This window comes from Pseudoliparis swirei, chromosome 8, assembly GCF_029220125.1.
Source record: "Pseudoliparis swirei isolate HS2019 ecotype Mariana Trench chromosome 8, NWPU_hadal_v1, whole genome shotgun sequence".
In the NCBI taxonomy this organism is placed as follows: Eukaryota; Metazoa; Chordata; class Actinopteri; order Perciformes; family Liparidae; genus Pseudoliparis; species Pseudoliparis swirei.
Genome location: NC_079395.1, coordinates 1,704,784 through 1,726,804, shown reverse-complemented (window position 1 = coordinate 1,726,804; position 22,021 = coordinate 1,704,784). Strand labels below are relative to the sequence as shown.

At 43.5% G+C, this 22,021-nt stretch overlaps 1 protein-coding gene across 4 annotated transcripts in view; it reads right to left on the bottom strand.

The window, feature by feature from the left end:
* Positions 1–265: 265 nt before the first annotated feature.
* Positions 266–22,021, bottom strand: part of LOC130198241 (hemicentin-1-like) — a 45,430-nt gene continuing 23,674 nt past the window's right edge. Inside the window, exons 2-11 of one of the 4 annotated variants that reach the window (XM_056421387.1) lie at positions 19,397–19,508; positions 19,142–19,298; positions 6,563–6,752; positions 6,373–6,454; positions 5,879–6,148; positions 5,257–5,425; positions 5,000–5,169; positions 4,163–4,311; positions 3,757–3,912; positions 3,540–3,685 (exon numbers count right to left, since the gene is read on the bottom strand). In XM_056421387.1, coding sequence (XP_056277362.1) covers positions 5,160–5,169; positions 5,257–5,425; positions 5,879–6,148; positions 6,373–6,433 — 510 coding nt within the window. In that variant the 5' untranslated portion in view covers positions 6,434–6,454; positions 6,563–6,752; positions 19,142–19,298; positions 19,397–19,508 and the 3' untranslated portion in view covers positions 3,540–3,685; positions 3,757–3,912; positions 4,163–4,311; positions 5,000–5,159. Of the gene's footprint in view, positions 861–1,046; positions 1,271–2,621; positions 2,744–2,835; positions 2,968–3,538; positions 3,686–3,756; positions 3,913–4,162; positions 4,312–4,512; positions 4,532–4,999; positions 5,170–5,256; positions 5,426–5,878; positions 6,149–6,372; positions 6,455–6,562; positions 6,753–19,141; positions 19,299–19,396; positions 19,509–22,021 lie in introns of those variants that run through there. The other 3 variants (XM_056421388.1, XM_056421389.1, XM_056421390.1) reach the window with 3 other exon arrangements.

The following is a 22,021-nucleotide window of genomic DNA, read 5'->3' as shown; positions in this document are numbered from 1 at the left end:
GACACACACATGACACACACATGACACACATGACACATGAGATACATGGCACACACATGACACACATGACACATACATGGCACATTGACATATGGCAGCATATGGTTTTAGCAATAAGGAGGTTCTCTTGGAGAAGCTGTTAGAAGATGCTTTTCAAATCCACCGTGTCTTTAACCATTGTGTTGCCTTAGGGTCATTTTGACCCGAATCAATATTACACCCTCCCCCCGCCTTAGGATTAATTTGAGCCCATTCAATGTTTAATGTCGGTGTTCTTTCAGTAGTCAACAAACAAACAAAGTGCCTCACACTTAAACTTGGAAAACAATATTAATTCTAATAATTTTCTGGAGGTTTTAATTGCTGGCGTCAAATTGAATGCAAAGGGTAAAATATGTTAGTAAATATAAAGGTAACAGGAGGGTGAAACATTGAATCGGGTCAAAATGACCCAGAGGCGGGGGGAGGGTGTAATATTGATTCGGGTCAAAATGACCCTAAGGCAACACAAGGGTTAAAAGCACGTTTTAAATAGACGACTACTGAACACATCACTTTTATTATTATTAATATCTAGCAACTGACCACGATGGCGGTACTCAGGTTCTGAGATTTTGTTGGGTCAGAAGCGTTTAACTTTCCGTTTGTAGTCAGCGTTGTATCGACCAATCACGTTTGAGGAGGCTTCGGTTGAATGCAGGTGAACAGTGGAGAGCTCAAATGAGACCCAGCAGCTATCGAACATGAAGCTTGTAAACTGGCTACTTGCAGGTGTTGTCTCTCAACAGGAACATTACCTGCACAGAAGGGCCCAGCGGACTCCAGCGTGAATCCCTGAGGACACTGGTTACTGCGATCTCCTGGAACCATAAATGCCTCATCGCTCAATTACAGTTTACAGAAACAAACATAAATAAGATCATATTTAAATGTTTGACCGGACTTAACATACAAAAGGAAACATATACAACCTCATATTAACTTGACAACCTTGTTGAATTCATCTCAATTTCCAATAAATTTGACTAATTTCACAGTATTCTCACCCTTGGCGATGCAAGCCTGGATGCTATACTCCAGCGTCTCCTCTAGGGGGCGGTACTGAGGCGTGCAGCGTCTGCACCAGGTAGGGCATCTTTCCCCTGGAGGGGTCGTAGGAGATGCTGTGGTTCCAGCAGTACGGCACGCTCTCCCCGTCGATGCTGAACATGCGGGTGGACTCGGCGTACAGCCGCCCCGCCCCCGTCTGGATGTAGTCCTCCGTGTAGTCCTGAGGCCAAAGCATTCATTTATTTATAAAGTTCTACGGCTTCCAACAAACCAAGAAATGCATTTCTTGTCCAAAATCCATTTGTATATTCCCAACAAATGAAAGAAATCAAAACACATGTCACCTGTGTGCTCCTGACCCTACAGCGCTCCCCCTGATTATATTGGCCTGTCTTAATTGACAGTGGTCCTGCGCCCCCTAGTGGCGGGAGGTTAAACAAAACCAAAACAAACTAAATGGCTCTAATGGCTGTGTTTATGAGGGAAGGACTTTGATATAGTTGCAGTGGGTATCATTTGCATGTGGAGAAACATCTTCACTTGTGCCACGATGTTTCTCATGAAGATATTATCTTTTTATCCTGCAGGTGTTCCTATAGTGTTAATTCAGTAAAGACAGTAAGACTTCATAAAACGATGTCATTGTAAAGCAGCGGGCGCCGACCCGTCGATCGAGATCGACCGGAGACGTTCCCTGTCGCTCTCCCAGATAAAATGAACATAAATTTAGAAACACATTGTTCCTCATTCTCAAACATTTTCTGAAGTGTGTTCTGAAACGTTTTCTTCCTGACTGGAAGATCGACGTCAGAAAACATCTCCGCCTGATTCATGAACGCCTGAAAACGGGTTCTGCTACACAGGTCCTACCTCCGTGAGTTCGGCTTTCCTGCTGTTGCCCTTCAAAACAAAAGCTCAACATTGAGCTTTTTTTCTGTTCTGACGGAGCAATCTGGTTTACTTGAAAGTGATTGCAATTGTATTCATTCTATTGTTTGAAAAAGCATAGATGCAGGAGTCACAAATGGTGATTCTCATATTTATTATTATTCTGATTATTAAAATCCGAGGAAATCTGTAGAGGTGATGTGAACGTAATCACCAACGCTCTGAGTTCAGAACGAATCCCAGAGGAGAAAACGTTCATGAATACCAAATTTGCACCGAAAAACTCGTCAGTGGAGTTGAGAAAATCACAAAATCAAAGACCAGGAGCCGGATTACTGACAGACGGCTTTAGACTGTCAGTCTGTGCTTATGAAACTACAAGCTGACAGACAGAGTTCAGTCACAGACAGAGCACTGACTGGAGTCACATGACTTGATGGCATTGTGATGAGAGCTGAACTTACATGTTGTCAGTGTTGTGCTGTAACGTCAGTTGATAAACAACTTTTATATTGGTAGGCGGAGGTCAGGGATCCTGGGCTCAAAAAGGTTGGTAAACGCTGTTGTGAAGGGCCTGTCTTAATTGACGGGGCCCTACGCCCCCTAGTGGCCGGAGGTTAAACAAAACGGCTCTTACAAATACATAAAACTGTGGATGTCCCCTGCGTGGTTTATTCCCGTACCTTGATGCTGATGTCAGCGTGCGAGGGCAGCTGCAGGACGTGTCCGTTCACCACGATGTCCAGCAGCAACGCTCCGTCCGAGTCCAGGCCTCGCGCAGCGAGGGTCATCCTCAGGGTCTCACCTGCAGAGAGTACACCAGACGTTAGTCAGGTCCCCAAACCCATCAGTCATTAACCATCTCACACGACAGCGGTGCAACCCGTCAATTCTCACCTGTGGCAAACTCCACCTGCGTCTCTCGCCTGAAGACGCTTCCCGTCAGCGCGTTGACGGCCTCGCCCACTTCCTGTGCAGCGGTCCAGTAGACCGGGTTCAGGGTGGAGACGAGCGTTCTCATCGCGGGACCTCGAACAGCGAGAGCAGATTCAAATTATTATGAGACTTATCCAGGTGCTCTGGCTTCATGGAGCCAGATATCATTTGGACAATATTTAAATATATATAACAGGGTTCATCCACATGGTGACCACCACTAGAGTTATTTTTTTAAATCTCATTGTAAACATGAAAAAGTGATAGAATCTTTAATTTAAACTAACAATGAGAATTTCAAAGCATACAGTTTATAACCTTAAAAGACTCAAATCAATGAGACAATAGTTTGATTAAAATAATAAAACATTGATGTCTTTTCAGTGAAGTTGCGTTCAACTTGCGGAAAATTTGCGAGTGTGAAAGAGTGAATGGCGACTTATATTTAGAGCGTCATTCGTTTAAAAAGCATATTAATTATTTAAAACTCTATTTAAAAGCATAACATGAACATAGGAATATAACACATTTCCTATGACTTTTCCAAAACTTTGGGGATTTATTTCTTTGGGAACTTTTCCAGGTCTGGAAATAACCATTTACAAATTCCCTGACTTTTCCAGGTTTTCCAGGACCGTAGAGCCTGAAATATAATGAAACTGACCGAGTGTCCTCGGTACGTTGGTGATCGTGGCCGTGACGGTTCTGCCACCAGACTGGCCGTCTGTGACGGTGGCGTTGAGGATGGATATGCCGAACTCAATGTCGTTGATGTTTCCTACGATGCTTCCTCGTGCGCTCTGGGGGCCGCCTGACAACAACACAACAGTTTTAGTCGCAACCCTAAATTCTGAACATTCGTATTAACAACAAATATCTCACCTGGGCAGGCGTGAGCGTTACACCTGGAGAGCTGGGAGGAGTCTCCCGGACACGGCCGACCTCCGTTCCCACGAGGCGGACTGTTACACAGACGGACGCCGCCGCAGGAGGCGGAGCATCCTCCCCAGAGCTGCCACGAGGCCCAGCTCCCGTCCACTGCAAGAACACACACAAGTACACACATTTACTATTTACAACTTTGTGTTTCTCATGTTTTTTTATTTTTAACTTTGTGTTTTTTATTTATAACTTTGTGTTTCTTTTTTTTGTAACTATGTGTTTTTTTGTTCACCTTCGAAAAAGAGATTTTTAATCTCAATGAGATTCACCTAAAGGTTTCGTAATTACAAATTTAAAAATCACCAAAGAACTGTTCTTTGCCTGCCAGTGTAGTACCAACACTCACCCTCTGTATCTGCGTGTCTGCTCCTGCACACGCTCTCCCCCCGTTGGCGGGGCTGGGGTCGTCACACGTCCGGTAGCGCCTCGTCTGACCCCCGTTGCACGTCCTGCTGCAGCCGCCCCAGCTGCTCCACGGGCTCCAGTGACCGTTGACTTGACGGCAAAGAAATTACAACGTCAAGGATGATGAAAAAAAGGAAGCGAGATAATCAGAAAAAAGAGCAGGTGTGCGTCAAGATACAAGACATGTTCACATTGAGATGTAGAGAGTATACTGTTAAAGTAAAAGAGCAGGAAAAGCCAGGGTTTCCAGGACCGTACGAACCCTGAAGAGCAAAAGTGAAAATGACTCACTGGGGCAGGGGTCAGCGTTACAGAAGTCGACGTGCAGGTCTTTATACTTTTACTCTATTACATTTATTAGAGAAATATTGTACTTTTTACGATTATTCTGTCAACTAAGTACTTGTTTCAAGTACAATTTGTGAATTATTACATGTACTTTTACATAAATAAGGACTACTTTACATTACTTTAACTCGAGTAGGTTGTACATAGTCCCTCCCACCCTTGTCAGCGCCTACAATCCGGCGTAAAGGAAGCTTGTTTATGAGACCAAAGGCAAAAGATAGAATCGGTCATAAAGCCTGTTGGTTGTAAATGTGCGATGCATTATAGGCAAATAATGGAGATGCATAGCAGTGAAACATAAAGTCAGAACTGACGTGGTATTCAGAAGCTGTGATGTCAGCTGACCGTGAGGATTTGATGAGTTCTCCTGCCTCCTCATACCAACTATTCACGCTCTCCTGCAGCTACAGGAAACGCCTCCGCGACTCACCTGGACACGGCCGCACGCCGCACACGGTGACCTCCGCGGCCTTGCCCTCGCACGGCTTGCCCCCGTGCTGCGCGGAGGGTTGCTGCAGGTCCGGACCTTCGTCCTGTTGCCATGACCACAGGTACGAGAACACTCCTCCCACAGAGACCACTCGGACCAGTTAGCATCCACTGCAGGAGGCGCACAGGTCAAGACTCAGGACCGTCTCCTGTGAACAGGTACTGAGGCGGAATGCTCCGGTCTATCACGGCGCTCACCTGGACACAGCTTCCCCTGACAGCCTCGCGTCTCCGTGTCCGATCCTGCGCAGTGGCGCCCCCCGTTGGCGGGGAGAGGATTGGTACACCGCCGACGCTTCTTTTGGGAGCCGACGCCACAGGACGCGCTGCAGGCCCCAGGCTGACCACTCCGAGTGGCCCCCGTGAACTGGAGAACACAGAACGAACCGCACGGCAACTTCTTAGTGTGTTGTACGTTTCTCTGTTAACTGTTGACATGTTTTAGACCTTGTTGTTGACTAATTGTTTTAATTTACTCCTGTAACTGCACTTTGTGACACTTTGTCTGTGATAAGGGAATTATAAATAAACCGTACATACTTATTTACTCACTTACTCTAATTTACTTACTAACATACATACTCACTTAAGGCAGCTCAGCTCTGTGAGACAAGTGCTTGATAAGCTTACATACTTACTCAATTACTCACTCTGTGATAAGTGCAATATAAATAAACGTTACTTACTTACTCACTTAGATACTTACATACACACATACTTATATATTTATATACTTACACACTTACATACATACTTACTTACATACACATTTACATACATACTTACACACAGACTTTAACCCCCGCCGCGTCTGGCTCACCTCTCACGGTCAGCGTGACCCTGGCCCTCGCTGACCCCAGCAGGTTTCTGGCCAGGCATTCATACTGGGCCGTGTCCTCCTTCTGGGCGCTGCTGACTCGCAGCGAGCCGTTGGACAGCGGGGAGAAGCGGTCGTCGCCCAGCAGGCGGCGCCCTCCCTTCCGGGACCACTCCATCGTGGCCGTGGGCTCCCCCTCCGCCCGACAGTCGAGCACGACCGTGCCGCCGGCGTCCACCACCACCGTCGGCTCCGCCGTGATGGCCGGAGCACCTGGAAGAGGCAGAGAGATCTACGTGATCTAAGCTTTAAGAAAAAGCCGGCGACGTCACTGTTTAAGGGTCCATTGGACTTGGCCCTGCAGTCAAAGGTCAAGGTCAGGGATGTCTATGTGTACAGACTGTAAAGCCCTCTGAGGATAATTAGTGATGTGTGATGTTGGGCTCTGCTAAATAAACTGAATAGAATATCACTAAAGTGAGAGGGCAGACGCTTACTGTGCACGGTCAGGGAGACGCTCCTCTCCACCACTCCAGCCTCATTCGCTGCCACACACATGCAGTCGCCTGCATCTTCACTCTGTATGAACACAATGAAGAGCTGTTGTTGATGAGAACCATTGGGATCCCTTTCCTTCGGCATCAACGGTATTCGCAGAACGGATCTCGGTCCGGCGTGTTTTCCTACCGCCGTGCCGTAGATGGCCAGCGAGCCGTTGTCCAGCTGACGGACGCGGTCGCCGGTCTGGATGTTGATTCCGCTCTTGCTCCAGCGGATGGTGGGGGGGGGTCTCCCCGGACCTCACAGCTCAGGATGGCGTTGCCACCAAGAGGCTCAACGCGGTCGGAGTGATGGTCCCCGTCGATGATCGGAGGCTCTGGAGACATGAAGGAAAAGACCCCTGGATTAGGATGTTGTAAATGACATGGTAGCCCTTTACATCCCTCTGCTATACATTATAATGTAGTTAGATGACATTTTAAGTGGAAATGTACAATATTTGACAACAATGTCTCCAATAAAATAAATTTGTACCTTATTACTATATTCTCATGAATGATCTGCTCAATAACCAGCCTCATGGGGGACTTATAGGTGCCTAACAGGGAGGTTATAGTTACACTACCGTTCAAAAGTTTAGGGTCACTTAGAAATATTCTTATTTTTCAAAGCACTGTTTCTTCAATGAAGATAACATTAAATATATCATAAATACTCTCTCCATAGTTAATGTGTACATGACTATTCTCTGGTGTGTAATGAAGTCTCTCCAGAGGTGTGTAGAGGGCCATCTCCAGTGTTCTAGTGGTACATTGTGTTATCGCCTTCGAAGACTAGCGGAGGGGTAGAAAACCCTTTACGTCCTTTTTATGTGAGCGCAGCTGAAAACAGTTATGCTGCTGAGAGAAGCTATAAAACTGGCCTTCCTTTGAGCCTCAAGAAGAACTACATTAACATTTGATATAAACATCATTTTTTATAACCTCCTCAACATCTGGACTAGATTTTATATTCATTGATAAATAAAAGTGTCAGTTTTCATGTGAATCACTAAACTGTCTGGCAACCCCAGACCTTTGAATAATAATAATAATAATAATAATAATAATAATTAAAGCTGCAAGCAGCGTCGAACGGGTCCTCGCTCACCCACGGCGGTCGGGGAGCGGCGGGCCCGCCCGCTCGGCCGAGGGCGCGCCGGTCGGACTCGACTCGGGCCGCGACTTATAACGAGCACGACAAGTTTGGGGCAGATTCGACAAAGTCCAGTTTCGCCACTAGGTGGCGCTTTAACTACGTGAACATATTCATGCATCACGTGTCCCTACATGAAGTAAAAATAAATAAACATAAACTCACGAAATCCGTGATTTAAAAACCTCGTCCAGCTGTTTACTGACGTTAGTTATGTTAGAGTAGAGAGAGGGAGAGAGAGGAGAGAGAGAGAGGAGAGAGAAAAGAGAGAGAGGAGAGAGAAAAATAGAGAGAGAGAAAAAGAGAGAGAGTTCTTATTCCATTCTAAATAACGGGCTAGTCAAACAAATTTGGGGCGGACTGAAGGAAGTCCAGTTGAGCCACTAGGTGGCGCTTTAACTACGTGAACATATTCATGCGTCGTGTGTCCCTATGTGAAGTAGAGATCACGTCATGTAAATTCAATGTAAAAAAAAAGTGATGAAAAAAAGCTGCCTTGTCTTGGAATCGAACACGCATCTCCAGGTGTCCAGACCAACACTTATCATGGTGAGCTATGAGCCAGCTGGTTTACAGGCAGCCGTAGGAGCTCACATTATTTTGGGCAGAAAAATTTGGTTATTTTACTTCTCAATAGGTGATCAATAGGTGATCAATAGGTGTTCCTCCAAGAAATGTGCTTGTTTCTTCGTGTGAATGTGTTCAGGCCTTGACTGGCATCACACATGATTTTTGGGGGAAGTATTGGATGAGTTTAAGCAATAGTTTTTAACATAAAGAAATCACAGAAAGTAAAAAATTATTGGCAGTAAAAAAACGTAAATTTTCTACCGACGAAAAGTCCGTTTTTTTTCACAGTGTTCATTATTCAAGTCTTGAGATTCTATAAAACTGATTTTTAGCCGATTCTGTTGGCGTTTTGTGGGAGAAATAATCGATGGGGAAAAAGTGGAAAAGGGCCAAATCAAGCGAAAAACGCCAAAAACGCCAAAAAACGGCCAACTTTGGTGAATTATTGTAGCGCCCCTACGGTTCAAATTGCACGAAATTTGCTGTGAATGTTTCAGGCTCCCTTCTGCACATATCCTGACAGTCTGTTATTTTTTTCTCCCAATAGTGTTGAAGTTATGAGCATTACAAAACAGGACACGCCCCTAAAATGTTCGTTGGGCCATAGATCCTTACCACAATGATATATTTGAAAAAGATGATAGATCTTAGATGATATAGCTTCCATGATCATTATCTCCAATAGGTTTGGTTTGAATTGGACCCCGTATGTCGGAGCAAACGCCTCTGATGTGTTTTCACCAAAAAATATGGTGGAAAATTTAAGTAGGCGGAGCTTAGGGTACTGAGAGGCTTTTTTGTAGAGCAGGTCCAAGTGGACTTGTGAAAAAAAAAGCTAGTCATTTGAACATACTGGGTGAGGGGCGTCGCCGGTCAAATTTACAGGTGGCGCTAGAGAGCAATTTTTGAAAGCCGAATTTCGAGGTCGGTGTCATCCGGCTATTTTCACCAAGCCTGACAAGCTTGCCAAATTTGGTGAGTTTTGGGATATGATACATACCCCCAATATGCGCCCAATGTTCAAAAATAAAAAAGTGGAATAATAAGAAGAATTAAAGCTGCAAGCAGCGTCGAACGGGTCCTCGCTCACCCGCGCCGGTCAGCCGGCGCCGAGGACGCAGGCGCGCCGGTCGGACTCGACTCGGGCCGCGACTTGTAACGAGCGCGACAAGTTTGGGGCGGATTCGACAAAGTCCAGTTCAGCCACTAGGTGGCGCTTTAACTACGTGAACATATTCATGCGTCGTGTATCCCGACGTGAAGTATAGACCGCGTCATGTAAATTCGATGTAAAATGCATAAATGCTTGTCGTCTTGAGTTGTGCACTGACGTCTCAATTCAATTCAGTTTATTTGTATAGCCCATTTTCACAATTTACAAATTTGTCTCGGAGTGCATTACAATCTGGACACATAGACATCCCTGACCTTTGACCTCACATCGGATCAGGAAAACAGAGGAGTACTCACAATCTGACCCCGACCTCTCAAGGCATCACGTGTATGATTAGTTGGGCACAGTGCATCATCCAATCTCCATTTCAACCAAGCTGCTGAAGCAGACTGGTGTTAGCGGCTTGTAACGGTTCTTCAGCGTCATCTGGAAAACAAAATTGCAGAAACAATAATGGTGTCAATTGGTCTCTTCAAAAAGCAAATACTGGTATGATTCATAAACTTCAAAGCACAATAACATAACAAACCTGCGGCTGGACAATCCTCCTTAGTGCCACGTCCTATAAAGAAACAGAATAAACAAGAAAGTAACGGATTTGCTTTAAATAAAATTCAAATATTGTCATAATATTAATAATATTTATTTTTCGCTAACTTTAAATTGAATTCATTCGAAATCCGCATGGTGATATCTCATGAAAATAATTCTGGGCCTAGCTGAGGTCACCAATAACAAGACTGCAGTGTAATTTTTTAAAGAAAGTTACAGATTTGCTAAAAAAAATTCAAATATTTTCATAATATTAATAATTAATACTGCGCACCATTACGATGACTGTGCAGTGGATGCACTGCTCTGGAGGAGGTCGGGCAGTCTTGGTCCTGTGCTGGTCCCAGTCCACAGGAACTGGGGGCAACCATGCTCATTATACTGCAGTCCAAACATCTCCATAGTGTCTGCAATAGAGAGATGAACAGCAGGACACCGGAGGTTAGTACAGCAATCAACATCTGATGTGTGTCTATGTGCAGTGATTTTGATGAGCACACTTTACATCTCAATGTCAGATTCCCTTCTAGTCAGAATATGATTATACTATGTAATTAAAAACTTCATCACACTCTGGTTCTAACATTGCTGATGAAAGTATACAGATCTCGTAAACAATATACAGGTTAATAACACCAAATGGTATTAATATTCTTAAAGAGTAGGTAAATAATATTTACCATATACTCATTAGAATTCTGAATTAAAATAAATGGCTCAAGAAGAAGTAATAAACTTAAGCATCACTCCTAGTTTTAATAAGCTGCTGGTAGTTTAATCTCTAATAACACTTCATGTATGAATTGAGTATATGTTGTATGACAGCCGTAATATGCAAAGTAAACAGTAATTATTCTTTCAAATGGATGTGGAGCAGTTAAATAGCTACATGAATATTAACTGCATGCATCTTCAAGCTTCATCAGAACACATTTATAACGTGACGTGAATTCAAAGACACACCGTGACTGTTCAGAGTTTACCGTTCTTTCACTGCGGTTATGTAACGTAATATCCACAGTATTTATGTGTTCATGCCGACTGGCGAACAGGAGAAACCATTATATATTTGAATGGAGGATCGCATTAGCATGGAGCTCCTCGTGTAGCATAGCATTGAGTAACCTGTGACAATCACACACGGAGAAAGAGCACCGGATAAACACGGTGGATTTTACAGCGGTCATGTGAACAAGAGACTGCCATGACTAATTATCGTTGGATTGTAGTTCATTGTAATACATTTAAAATTCTTACCGTCTCAGACGGAGCAGACTGCAGACCAGGCCGGCAAAGCTGCGTTCTTCTTCTTCTTCTCTAAACTGCGGTTTGCATCAATATATTTGGTGCATTACCGCCACCTGCTGGCCTGGAGTATCAGCCGGCGTCAGCACGCTGTGTTATTGTTCGTCTGCTTCTTGATGTATAAAAGCGAGTTGCATCCATATATTTGGTGCATTACCGCCACCTGCTGGCCTGGAGTATGAAACGCAGGTGAATACCTGTATGTGGAAATGAGATGAGCTTTGCACAAACATAGTGAAACAGAAATCAATATTGGCGACATCCGGTACAGTTTAGAGCATGGTGCCAAGAGACTTTTCTTTCCGTCTACTTGTGTTACATATACCTACCCAGCGTTATACATGTAGGTCAAACGTAGCACCGGGGCTGCCTAATGGGGCTGCCTAATTGAATATTGTAGGTGGCGCTATGGAGCAAATTACCATTTTTGAAGAATAAAAATCCTATCTGGTAACTACATCTTTGATTCTTAATATGTTTGCCAAGGGTATTTTCACAGGGAGCATGTTTAGTCCCTCCAAAGCCCCTTCGTTGTTTGATGCGAAGAATGGGTTGGCACGGCAATAGTGTAACAGCGAACGTAAAATGCTTTGTGGGCTGACATCATGACAATGTTTGGATTGTGTGTTACAAATTTGAAGCCGATCTGATTGACCGACTAAGAGAAGCAAGCCTATCGTGAAAGTGAATAAATTATGGTTATTTTACTTCTCAATAGGTGATCAATAGGTGTTCCTGGAAGAAATGTGCTTGTTTCTTCGTGTGAATGTGTTCAGGCCTTGACTGGCATCACACATGATTTTTGCGTTAGTATTGGATGAGTTTAAGTAATAGTTTTAACATAAAGAAATCACAGAAAGTAAAAAATTATTGGCAGTAAAAAACCGAAAATTTCCTACCGACGAAAAGTCCGTTTTTTTCACAGTGTTCATTATTCAAGTCTTGAGATTCTATAAAACTGATTTTTAGCCGATTCTGTTGGCGTTTTGTGGGAGAAATAATCGATGGGGGAAAGTGGAAAAGGGCCAAATCAAGCAAAAACGCCAAAAACGCCAAAACGGCCAACTTTGGTGAATTATTGTAGCGCCCCCTACGGTTTAAATTGCACGAAATTTGCTGTGAATGTTCCAGGCTCCCTTCTGCACATATCCTGAAAGTCTGTTATTTTTTTTTCCCAATAGTGTTGAAGTTATGAGCATTACAAAACAGGACACGCCCCTAAAATGTTCGCTGGGCCATAGATCCTTACCAGAATGATATATTTGAAATAAGATGATAGATCTTAGATGATATAGCTTCCATGATCATTATCTCCAATAGGTTTGGTTTGAATTGGACGCCGTATGTCGAGCAAACGCCTCTGATGTGTTTTCACCAAAAAAATATGGTGGAAAATTTAAGTAGGCGGAGCTTAGGGTACTGAGAGGCTTTTTGTAGAGCAGGTCCAAGTGGACTTGTGAAAAAAAAGCTAGTCATTTGAACATACTGGGTGAGGGGCGTCGCCGGTCAAATTTACAGGTGGCGCTAGAGAGCAATTTTGAAAGCCGAATTTCGACGTCGTTGTCATCTGGCTATTTTCACCAAGCCTGACAAGCTTGCCAAATTTGGTGAGTTTTGGGATATGATACATACCCCCAATATGCCCCAATGTTCAAAAATAAAAGTGGAATAAGAAGAATAATTAAAGCTGCAAGCAGCGTCGAGCAGGTCTCGCTCACCCGCGCGGTCGGGGAGCCGGCGCCGAGGAGCGCCGAGACCAGGCGCGCCGGTCGGACTCGACTCGGGCGCGACTTGTAACGCGCGACAAGTTTGGGGCGGATTCGACAAAGTCCAGTTCAGCCACTAGGTGGCGCTTTAACTACGTGAACATATTCATGCGTCGTGTATCCCGACGTGAAGTATAGACCATGTCATGTAAATTCGATGTAAAATGCATAAATGCTTGTCGTCTTGAGTTGTGCACTGACGTCTCAATTCAATTCAGTTTATTTGTATAGCCCATTTTCACAATTTACAAATTTGTCTCGGAGTGCATTACAATCTGGACACATAGACATCCCTGACCTTTGACCTCACATCGGATCAGGAAAACAGAGGAGTACTCACAATCTGACCCCGACCTCTCAAGGCATCACGTGTATGATTAGTTGGGCACAGTGCATCATCCAATCTCCATTTCAACCAAGCTGCTGAAGCAGACTGGTGTTAGCGACTTGTAACGGTTCTTAAGCGTCATCTGGAAAACAAAATTGCAGAAACAATAATGGTGTCAATTGGTCTCTTCAAAAGCAAATACTGGTATGATTCATAAACTTCAAAGCACAATAACATAACAAACCTGCGGCTGGACAATCCTCCTTAGTGCCACGTCCTATAAAGAAACAGAATAAACAAGAAAGTAACGGATTTGCTTTAAATAAAATTCAAATATTGTCATAATATTAATAATATTTATTTTTCGCTAACTTTAAATTGAATTCATTCGAAATCCGCATGGTGATATCTCATGAAAATAATTCTGGGCCTAGCTGAGGTCACCAATAACAAGACTGCAGTGTAATTTTTTAAAGAAAGTTACAGATTTGCTTAAAATAAAATTCAAATATTTTCATAATATTAATAATTAATACTGAGCACCATTACGATGACTGTGCAGTGGATGCACTGCTCTGGAGGAGGTCGGGCAGTCTTGGTCCTGTGCTGGTCCCAGTCCACAGGAACTGGGGGCAACCATGCTCATTATACTGCAGTCCAAACATCTCCATAGTGTCTGCAATAGAGAGATGAACAGCTGGACACGTGATGTCAATCAACATCTGATGTGTGATGTGCAGTGATTTTTTGATGCACACACTACATCTCAATGTCAGATCTCCTCAGAGTAGAATAATATATATAATTAATAAAAAAATCATCACTCACACTTCTCTCTTTCATTGCTGATGGTATACAGATCTACGTAATACAATACAGGTTAATAACACCAAATGGTATTAATATTCTTAAAAAGGTAAATAATATTTACCATATACTCATTAGAATCTGAATTAAAAAAAATGGCTCTAGAAGAAGTAATAAACTTAAGCATCACTCCTAGTTTTAATAAGCTGCTGGTAGTTTAATCTCTAATAACACTTCATGTATGAATTGAGTATATGTTGTATGACAGCCGTAATATGCAAAGTAAACAGTAATTATTCTTTCAAATGGATGTGGAGCAGTTAAATAGCTACATGAATATTAACTGCATGCATCTTCAAGCTTCATCAGAACACATTTATAACGTGACGTGAATTCAAAGACACACCGTGACTCTGTTCAGAGTTTACCGTTCTTTCACTGCGGTTATGTAACGTAATATCCACAGTATTTATGTGTTCATGCCGACTGGCGAACAGGAGAAACCATTATATATTTGAATGGAGAGTGGCGTTAGCATGGAGCTCCTCGTGTAGCATAGCATTGAGTAACCTGTGACAATCACACACGGAGAAAGAGCACCGGATAAACACGGTGGATTTTACAGCGGTCATGTGAACAAGAGACTGCCATGACTAATTATCGTTGGATTGTAGTTCATTGTAATACATTTAAAATTCTTACCGTCTCAGACGGAGCAGACTGCAGACCAGGCCGGCAAAGCTGCAGTGTGATACTTCTTCTGCTCTAAACAGCGGTTTGCATCAATATATTTGGTGCATTACCGCCACCTGCTGGCCTGGAGTATCAGCCGGCGTCAGCACGCTGTGTTATTGTTCGTCTGCTTCTTGATGTATAAAAGCGAGTTGCATCCATATATTTGGTGCATTACCGCCACCTGCTGGCCTGGAGTATGAAACGCAGGTGAATACCTGTATGTGGAAATGAGATGAGCTTTGCACAAACATAGTGAAACAGAAATCAATATTGGCGACATCCGGTACAGTTTAGAGCATGGTGCCAAGAGACTTTTCTTTCCGTCTACTTGTGTTACATATACCTACCCAGCGTTATACATGTAGGTCAAACGTAGCACCGGGGCTGCCTAATGGGGCTGCCTAATTGAATATTGTAGGTGGCGCTATGGAGCAAATTACCATTTTTGAAGAATAAAAATCCTATCTGGTAACTACATCTTTGATTCTTAATATGTTTGCCAAGGGTATTTTCACAGGGAGCATGTTTAGTCCCTCCAAAGCCCCTTCGTTGTTTGATGCGAAGAATGGGTTGTGACGGCAATAGTGTAACAGCGAACGTAAAATGCTTTGTGGGCTGACATCATGACAATGTTTGGATTGTGTGTTACAAATTTGAAGCCGATCTGATTGACCGACTAAGAGAAGCAAGCCTATCGTGAAAGTGAATAAATTATGGTTATTTTACTTCTCAATAGGTGATCAATAGGTGTTCCTGGAAGAAATGTGCTTGTTTCTTCGTGTGAATGTGTTCAGGCCTTGACTGGCATCACACATGATTTTTTGCGTTAGTATTGGATGAGTTTAAGCAATAGTTTTTAACATAAAGAAATCACAGAAAGTAAAAAATTATTGGCAGTAAAAAACCGAAAATTTCCTACCGACGAAAAGTCCGTTTTTTTTCACAGTGTTCATTATTCAAGTCTTGAGATTCTATAAAACTGATTTTTAGCCGATTCTGTTGGCGTTTTGTGGGAGAAATAATCGATGGGGGAAAAGTGGAAAAGGGCCAAATCAAGCAAAAAACGCCAAAAAACGCCAAAAACGGCCAACTTTGGTGAATTATTGTAGCGCCCCCTACGGTTTAAATTGCACGAAATTTGCTGTGAATGTTCCAGGCTCCATTCTGCACATATCCTGAAAGTCTGTTATTTTTTTTCTCCCAATAGTGTTGAAGTTATGAGCATTACAAAACAGGACACGCCCCTAAAATGTTCGCTGGGCCATAGATCCTTACCAGAATGATATATTTGAAATAAGATGATAGATCTTAGATGATATAGCTTCCATGATCATTATCTCCAATAGGTTTGGTTTGAATTGGACCCCGTATGTCGGAGCAAACGCCTCTGATGTGTTTTTCACCAAAAAAAATATGGTGGAAAATTTAAGTAGGCGGAGCTTAGGGTACTGAGAGGCTTTTTTGTAGAGCAGGTCCAAGTGGACTTGTGAAAAAAAAAGCTAGTCATTTGAACATACTGGGTGAGGGGCGTCGCCGGTCAAATTTACAGGTGGCGCTAGAGAGCAATTTTTGAAAGCCGAATTTCGACGTCGTTGTCATCTGGCTATTTTCACCAAGCCTGACAAGCTTGCCAAATTTGGTGAGTTTTGGGATATGATACATACCCCCAATATGCGCCCAATGTTCAAAAATAAAAAAGTGGAATAATAATAAGAACTCTAACAATTTCAATAGGTTCCTCTCAGCGTCGAGCAGTCTCGCTCACCCGCCTGTCGGGGAGCCGGCGCCGAGGACCCGGGCGCGCCGGTCGGACTCGACTCGGGCCGTGACTTGTAACGAGCACGACAAGTTTGGGGCGGATTCGACAAAGTCCAGTTCAGCCACTAGGTGGCGCTTTAACTACGTGAACATATTCATGCGTCATGTGTCCCTACGTGAAGTATAGACCACGTCATGGAAGAGAGAGGAGCGAGAGAGAGAGAGTTCTTATTCCATTCTAAATAACGGGCTTGTCTAGGATTTGCGTGGCCAGACTGGAAAAAATCATAATGCCTCTCTGGTATTGTTCAGAGGGCGCCAAATGTGGAGGCGGGCCTTAGTTTGAGTACCACTGCTCTTGGCTATCTATCAATATAGCTCATTTTGAAAATGACGAAGAGGCAACGGATCCGTATCAGACCAGCGAGGAGGGCAGTAGAGAGAGGAGAGAGAGGAGAGAGAGAGAGGAGACATAGAGAGAGAGAGAAGAGAGAGAAGAGGAGAGAGAGAGAAGAGAGAAAAGAGAGAGAGAGAGAGAAAGAGAGTTCTTATCCATTCTAAATAACGGCTAGTCAAACTAATTTGGCGGACTGAAGGAAGTCCAGTTGAGCCACTAGGTGGCGCTATAACTACGTGAACATATTCATGCGTTGTGTGTCCCTACGTGAAGTATAGACCACGTCATGGAAGAGAGAGACAGAGAGAGAGGGAGAGAGAGAGAGAGGGAGAGAGAGGAGAGAGAAGAGAGAGAGAGAAAAAGAGAGAGAGAGAGTTCTTATTCCATTCTAAATAACGGGCTAGTCTAGGATTTGCGTGGCCAGACCGAAAAAATCATAATGCCTCTCTGGTATTGTTCAGAGGGCGGGCCAAATGTGGAGGCGGGCCTTAGTTTGAGGACCACTGCTCTTGGCTGTCTATCAATATAGCTCATTTTGAAAATGACGTAAGAGGGCAATCTGGATCCGTATCAGACCAGCGAGGAGGGCAGTAGAGAGAGGAGAGAGAAGAGAGAGAGAGAGAGAGAGAGAGAGAGAGAGAGAAGAGAGAGAAAAAGAGAGAGAGAGGAGAGAGAAAAAGAGAGAGTTCTTATTCCATTCTAAATAACGGGCTAGTCAAACAAATTTGGGGCGGACTGAAGGAAGTCCAGTTGAGCCACTAGGTGGCGCTTTAACTACGTGAACATATTCATGCGTCGTGTGTCCCTACGTGAAGTAGAGATCACGTCATGTAAATTCAATGTAAAAAAAAAAAGTGATGAAAAAAAACTACCTTGTCTTGAACACGCATCTCCAGGTGTCCAGACCAACACTTAACATGGTGAGCTATGAGCCAGCTGGTTTACAGGCAGCCGTAGGAGCTCACATTATTTTGGGGAGAAAAATGTGGTTATTTTACTTCTCAATAGGTGATCAATAGGTGTTCCTCCAAGAAAAGTGCTTGTTTCTTCATGTGAATGTGTTCAGGCCTTGACTGGCATCACACATGATTTTTTGGGAACGTATTGGATGAGATTAAGCAATAGTTTTTAACATAAAGAAATCACAGAAAGTAAAAAATTATTGGCAGTAAAAAAACGTAAATTTCTTACCGACGAAAAGTCCGTTTTTTTCCACAGTGTTCATTATTCAAGTCTTGAGATTCTATAAAACTGATTTTTAGCCGATTCTGTTGGCGTTTGGTGGGAGAAATAATCGATGGGGAAAAAGTGGAAAAGGGCCAAATCAAGCGAAAAACGCCAAAAAACGCCAAAAACGGCCAACTTTGGTGAATTATTGTAGCGCCCCCTACGGTTCAAATTGCACGAAATTTGCTGTGAATGTTTCAGGCTCCCTTCTGCACATATCCTGACAGTCTGTTATTTTTTTCTCCCAATAGTGTCGAAGTTATGAGCATTACAAAACAGGACACGCCCCTAAAATGTTCGTTTGGCCATAGATGCTTACCACAATAATATATTTGAAAAAAGATGATAGATCTTAGATGATATAGCTTCCATGATCATTATCTCTAATAGGTTTGGTATGAATTGGACACCGTCTGTCGGAGCAAACGCCTCTGATGTGTTTTTCACCAAAAAAAATATGGCGGAAAATTTAAGTAGGCGGAGCTTAGGGTCCTGAGAGGCTTTTTTGTAGAGCAGGTCCAAGTGGACTTGGGAAAAATCAAAGCTAGTCATTTGACCATACTGGGTGAGGGGCGTCGCCAGTCAAAATTCCAGGTGGCGCTAGAGAGCAATTTTTGAAAGCCGAATTTCGACGTCGGTGTCATCCGGCTATTTTCACCAAGCCTGACAAGCTTGCCAAATTTGGTGAGTTTTGGGATATGATACATACCCCCAATATGCCCCCAATGTTCTAAAATAAAAATCCAGAAGAAGAATAATAATACCCCTAACAATTTCAATAGGTTCCTCTCGGTCAGACTTCGTCTGTCGCTCGGACCCTAATAATACCCCTAACAATTTCAATAGGTTCCTCTCGGTCAGACTTCGTCTGTCGCTCGGACCCTAATAATGCATTTCATTTTTATCGCACTCTTCCTTCAAAGAATCTCAGAGTTTGAACGGTGGTACATACATTTATATATTTGTGTGTTGACCTCTGACGTAGACGACGCCCAGTGACTTGATGGTCCCGACGTCGTTTTCTGCCTCGCAGCTGTAGGTGCCCGAGTCCTCTTTGTCCACGCGCTCCACCAGCAGCTCGCTGAGGCCCGGCACGCGGTCAGAGGGAACTGAAGACAAGAGGAAACACGTTAGACTTCTTTATTCTAGAGGATCACACGCAGCGTCGATGTTTCAGTTGAAATAAAACGTTTTCCTCGCTGCTCACCCGGGACGACGTTGTCGTTGAAGGCCCACGTGATTCTGGGCGGGGGGACGCCACCGACTCCACAGGCGTCTTCCACCCTCTGCAGCAGCTCTCGGGGCTGTGGCACCTTCACCTGCAGCGCTCTCATGTGCAGTGTTAAGTTGTAATAGTTTATTTTGATAACATCTGCAGAGGTCTTATGGTTTAAATTAATACATATAGAAAGATATTATAATAGACAATATTAAGGAGAATATTGATATTGTTATTAATGTATTATGAAGCATAGGGGTAATGTTTACTCTATGCAAATGTAAATGGCAAGAATTAATGTATGTTGCATGAGAGTGACTGTATGTTAGTATTATAGATTGACGAAGCCGGTTGAAATCCGTGACGTGACTTACAATAACAAGAGACTTTTATTGTGAAGGTGACTTTAATTGACGGGACTCTTATTGTGAAAATACCGGAAGTGAGGTTTGACCGGAAACAGGAAGAGTATAAGACGGCGTGTTTTTGTAGGGAACGTCCTCTTTCTCAGGTGAGCTCGACGGAGGAGGCTGTGCTGCCGAGCTCCCGAGCTGGGAGCCGGCGCCGAGCCATGAGGAGAGAGCGCTTTGAATGTTTGATTCACATTTCCTGCCATTAAATGTTGATAACTTAATCCATGCGTGTCCGGAAGCCTGTTTCTCCACCATCTGCGTAGTGCCCCAGTTTTGAGAATACCTTACAGCAGCTTAGTGGGATTTGGAGGAGAGATCCCACAGAAGGTGTTCGCCTCCTTGAGCCTCTGGAGATCTCCCTGGTCCACAACGAGGAAGGCTGCAGCGAGGAACTGGCAGAAAGGTGTAGAGAGAGTGATGCTCCGAGACTGAAGCGCCGCATGCAGTGGAACAAGTCCAACTCGATGGTTATATCGTTGTTGAACTTGGTCCTTGAGGCGCTGGTGTTCTCCAGGTTCCCAGACGATGCCTCTGAGGTCCTCCAGCAGTCGCACAAGAGCTGCTCCTGAGCTCCAGCCTGCAGGACCCTGAAGGCAGCACAGCAGTCCCTGAAACACGGGAAATAAAATCACAGCTGAAAACATCTCAATTTATTGAGTACAAATTGAGCCTCTATATATTTTACAATATAAAATAAATCAACCTGAAGTGTTCCAACTAATTTTATCTTTTCATTCAGAAAAAAACAAGACAACTAAACTATATAACGTCAAAAACAAAATGATGTTTTGAACTATATGTGTGTGTGTATATCAGGCATGAGAATCCCTCACCTTTTGGCGAAATTCGCCGTTTTGAAACCAAAATAGGTGACTTACGTGAATCGTGTAGATCCGAAGAGTTTTTGTTTTGGGGTAGGGGGGGGGTCAATTGGCCTGCCGGCGTTTATGAGATTGGAGTGGGACGCGGAGAAAGTGTGAAGTGTTGCTCTTCGCAATAAAACATCTTTGATGGGACGTGTCGCGTCTCGGCCAATCAGCGTCAAGATGTCTTCAGCGTTTGGTGGTTTAGGTTAGCTTGAATGTTAGACGCTACTTCTGCTGCTGTCGCGCTGCACGGTGGAGCGATGCTGACAAAGTACCCGTCGTTAAGAGCGATGTGATTTAGCATATGTTTAGTCTCAATACTTCATTAAAGAGAGATCAGGCGCCGCGCTGCTCCGTGTCGAGCTGTTTGCCGCAGCGCAGCGCTCTGGCGAGGCGTTAAGTGGCGGAATTTTCGGCTTTAAAAATATAAATAAAAAAAGATGCCAGAAGTGAAATGTTTAAGTTCAGTCTGTAAAGTTGTGTAACTCTACAGCTGCTCTTCCTGATGAACTCTGTATCCTCTGGTCAGAGACTAACGGCCTCATAGTGTATCATCATTGATCAATGCTATGATGGCTCCATGTAGTTTCATTAATATCTTGCTGTATTAATACTAATATTACTGCTATTTGTCAAGTGTTGAAAAAGTTGGTAAAAAGTGAACCATACAGATATTTTATTTATTACTATTATAGATAAATATACCAGTATCGTATTTATGGTATACTGTTTTTATGGTATTGTATCATGATATTTATGGCAGGTATGGTATAGAAGATCGTGACAACCAGGTAGAGGCAGAACAGACTCGAGGAACAGACTCATGACTCAGCAGAGCACAAGACTTGAAGACTTGTTCACGCCAACAACAACAAAAAGGAAGTTGGTTCATGAATGACCATATTATACACAATATTACTATTATTATAGTATTATAGGGCCCGATCACTGACTTGGTGTCAGAATGGAGGACCTATAGAATAGATTATCATACAACCAGGCACGTGCACAGACATTTTGGGGGGCAGGTGCTAAAACCCCAAAAAAGGGCACCCAATGCCAAAAAATGAATTCTGACAGAGTTGAAGCATAAGCAGCATTGTACTGATGATGCAATACATCCTCGACCTGCGTTTCCTCTGGGCAGCATCAGACTGCTTGCTTACATTTTCTTTATGAATAAAGATGAATTATTGTATATAGCAACAGTACAAGCGTTCTGATTGGCTAATGGGTCGTCATGCCAGCCACATATTGCCCTCCTCGCTGGTCTGATACGGATCAGTATTGCCCTCTTACGTCATTTTCAAAATGAGCGATATTGATAGACATCA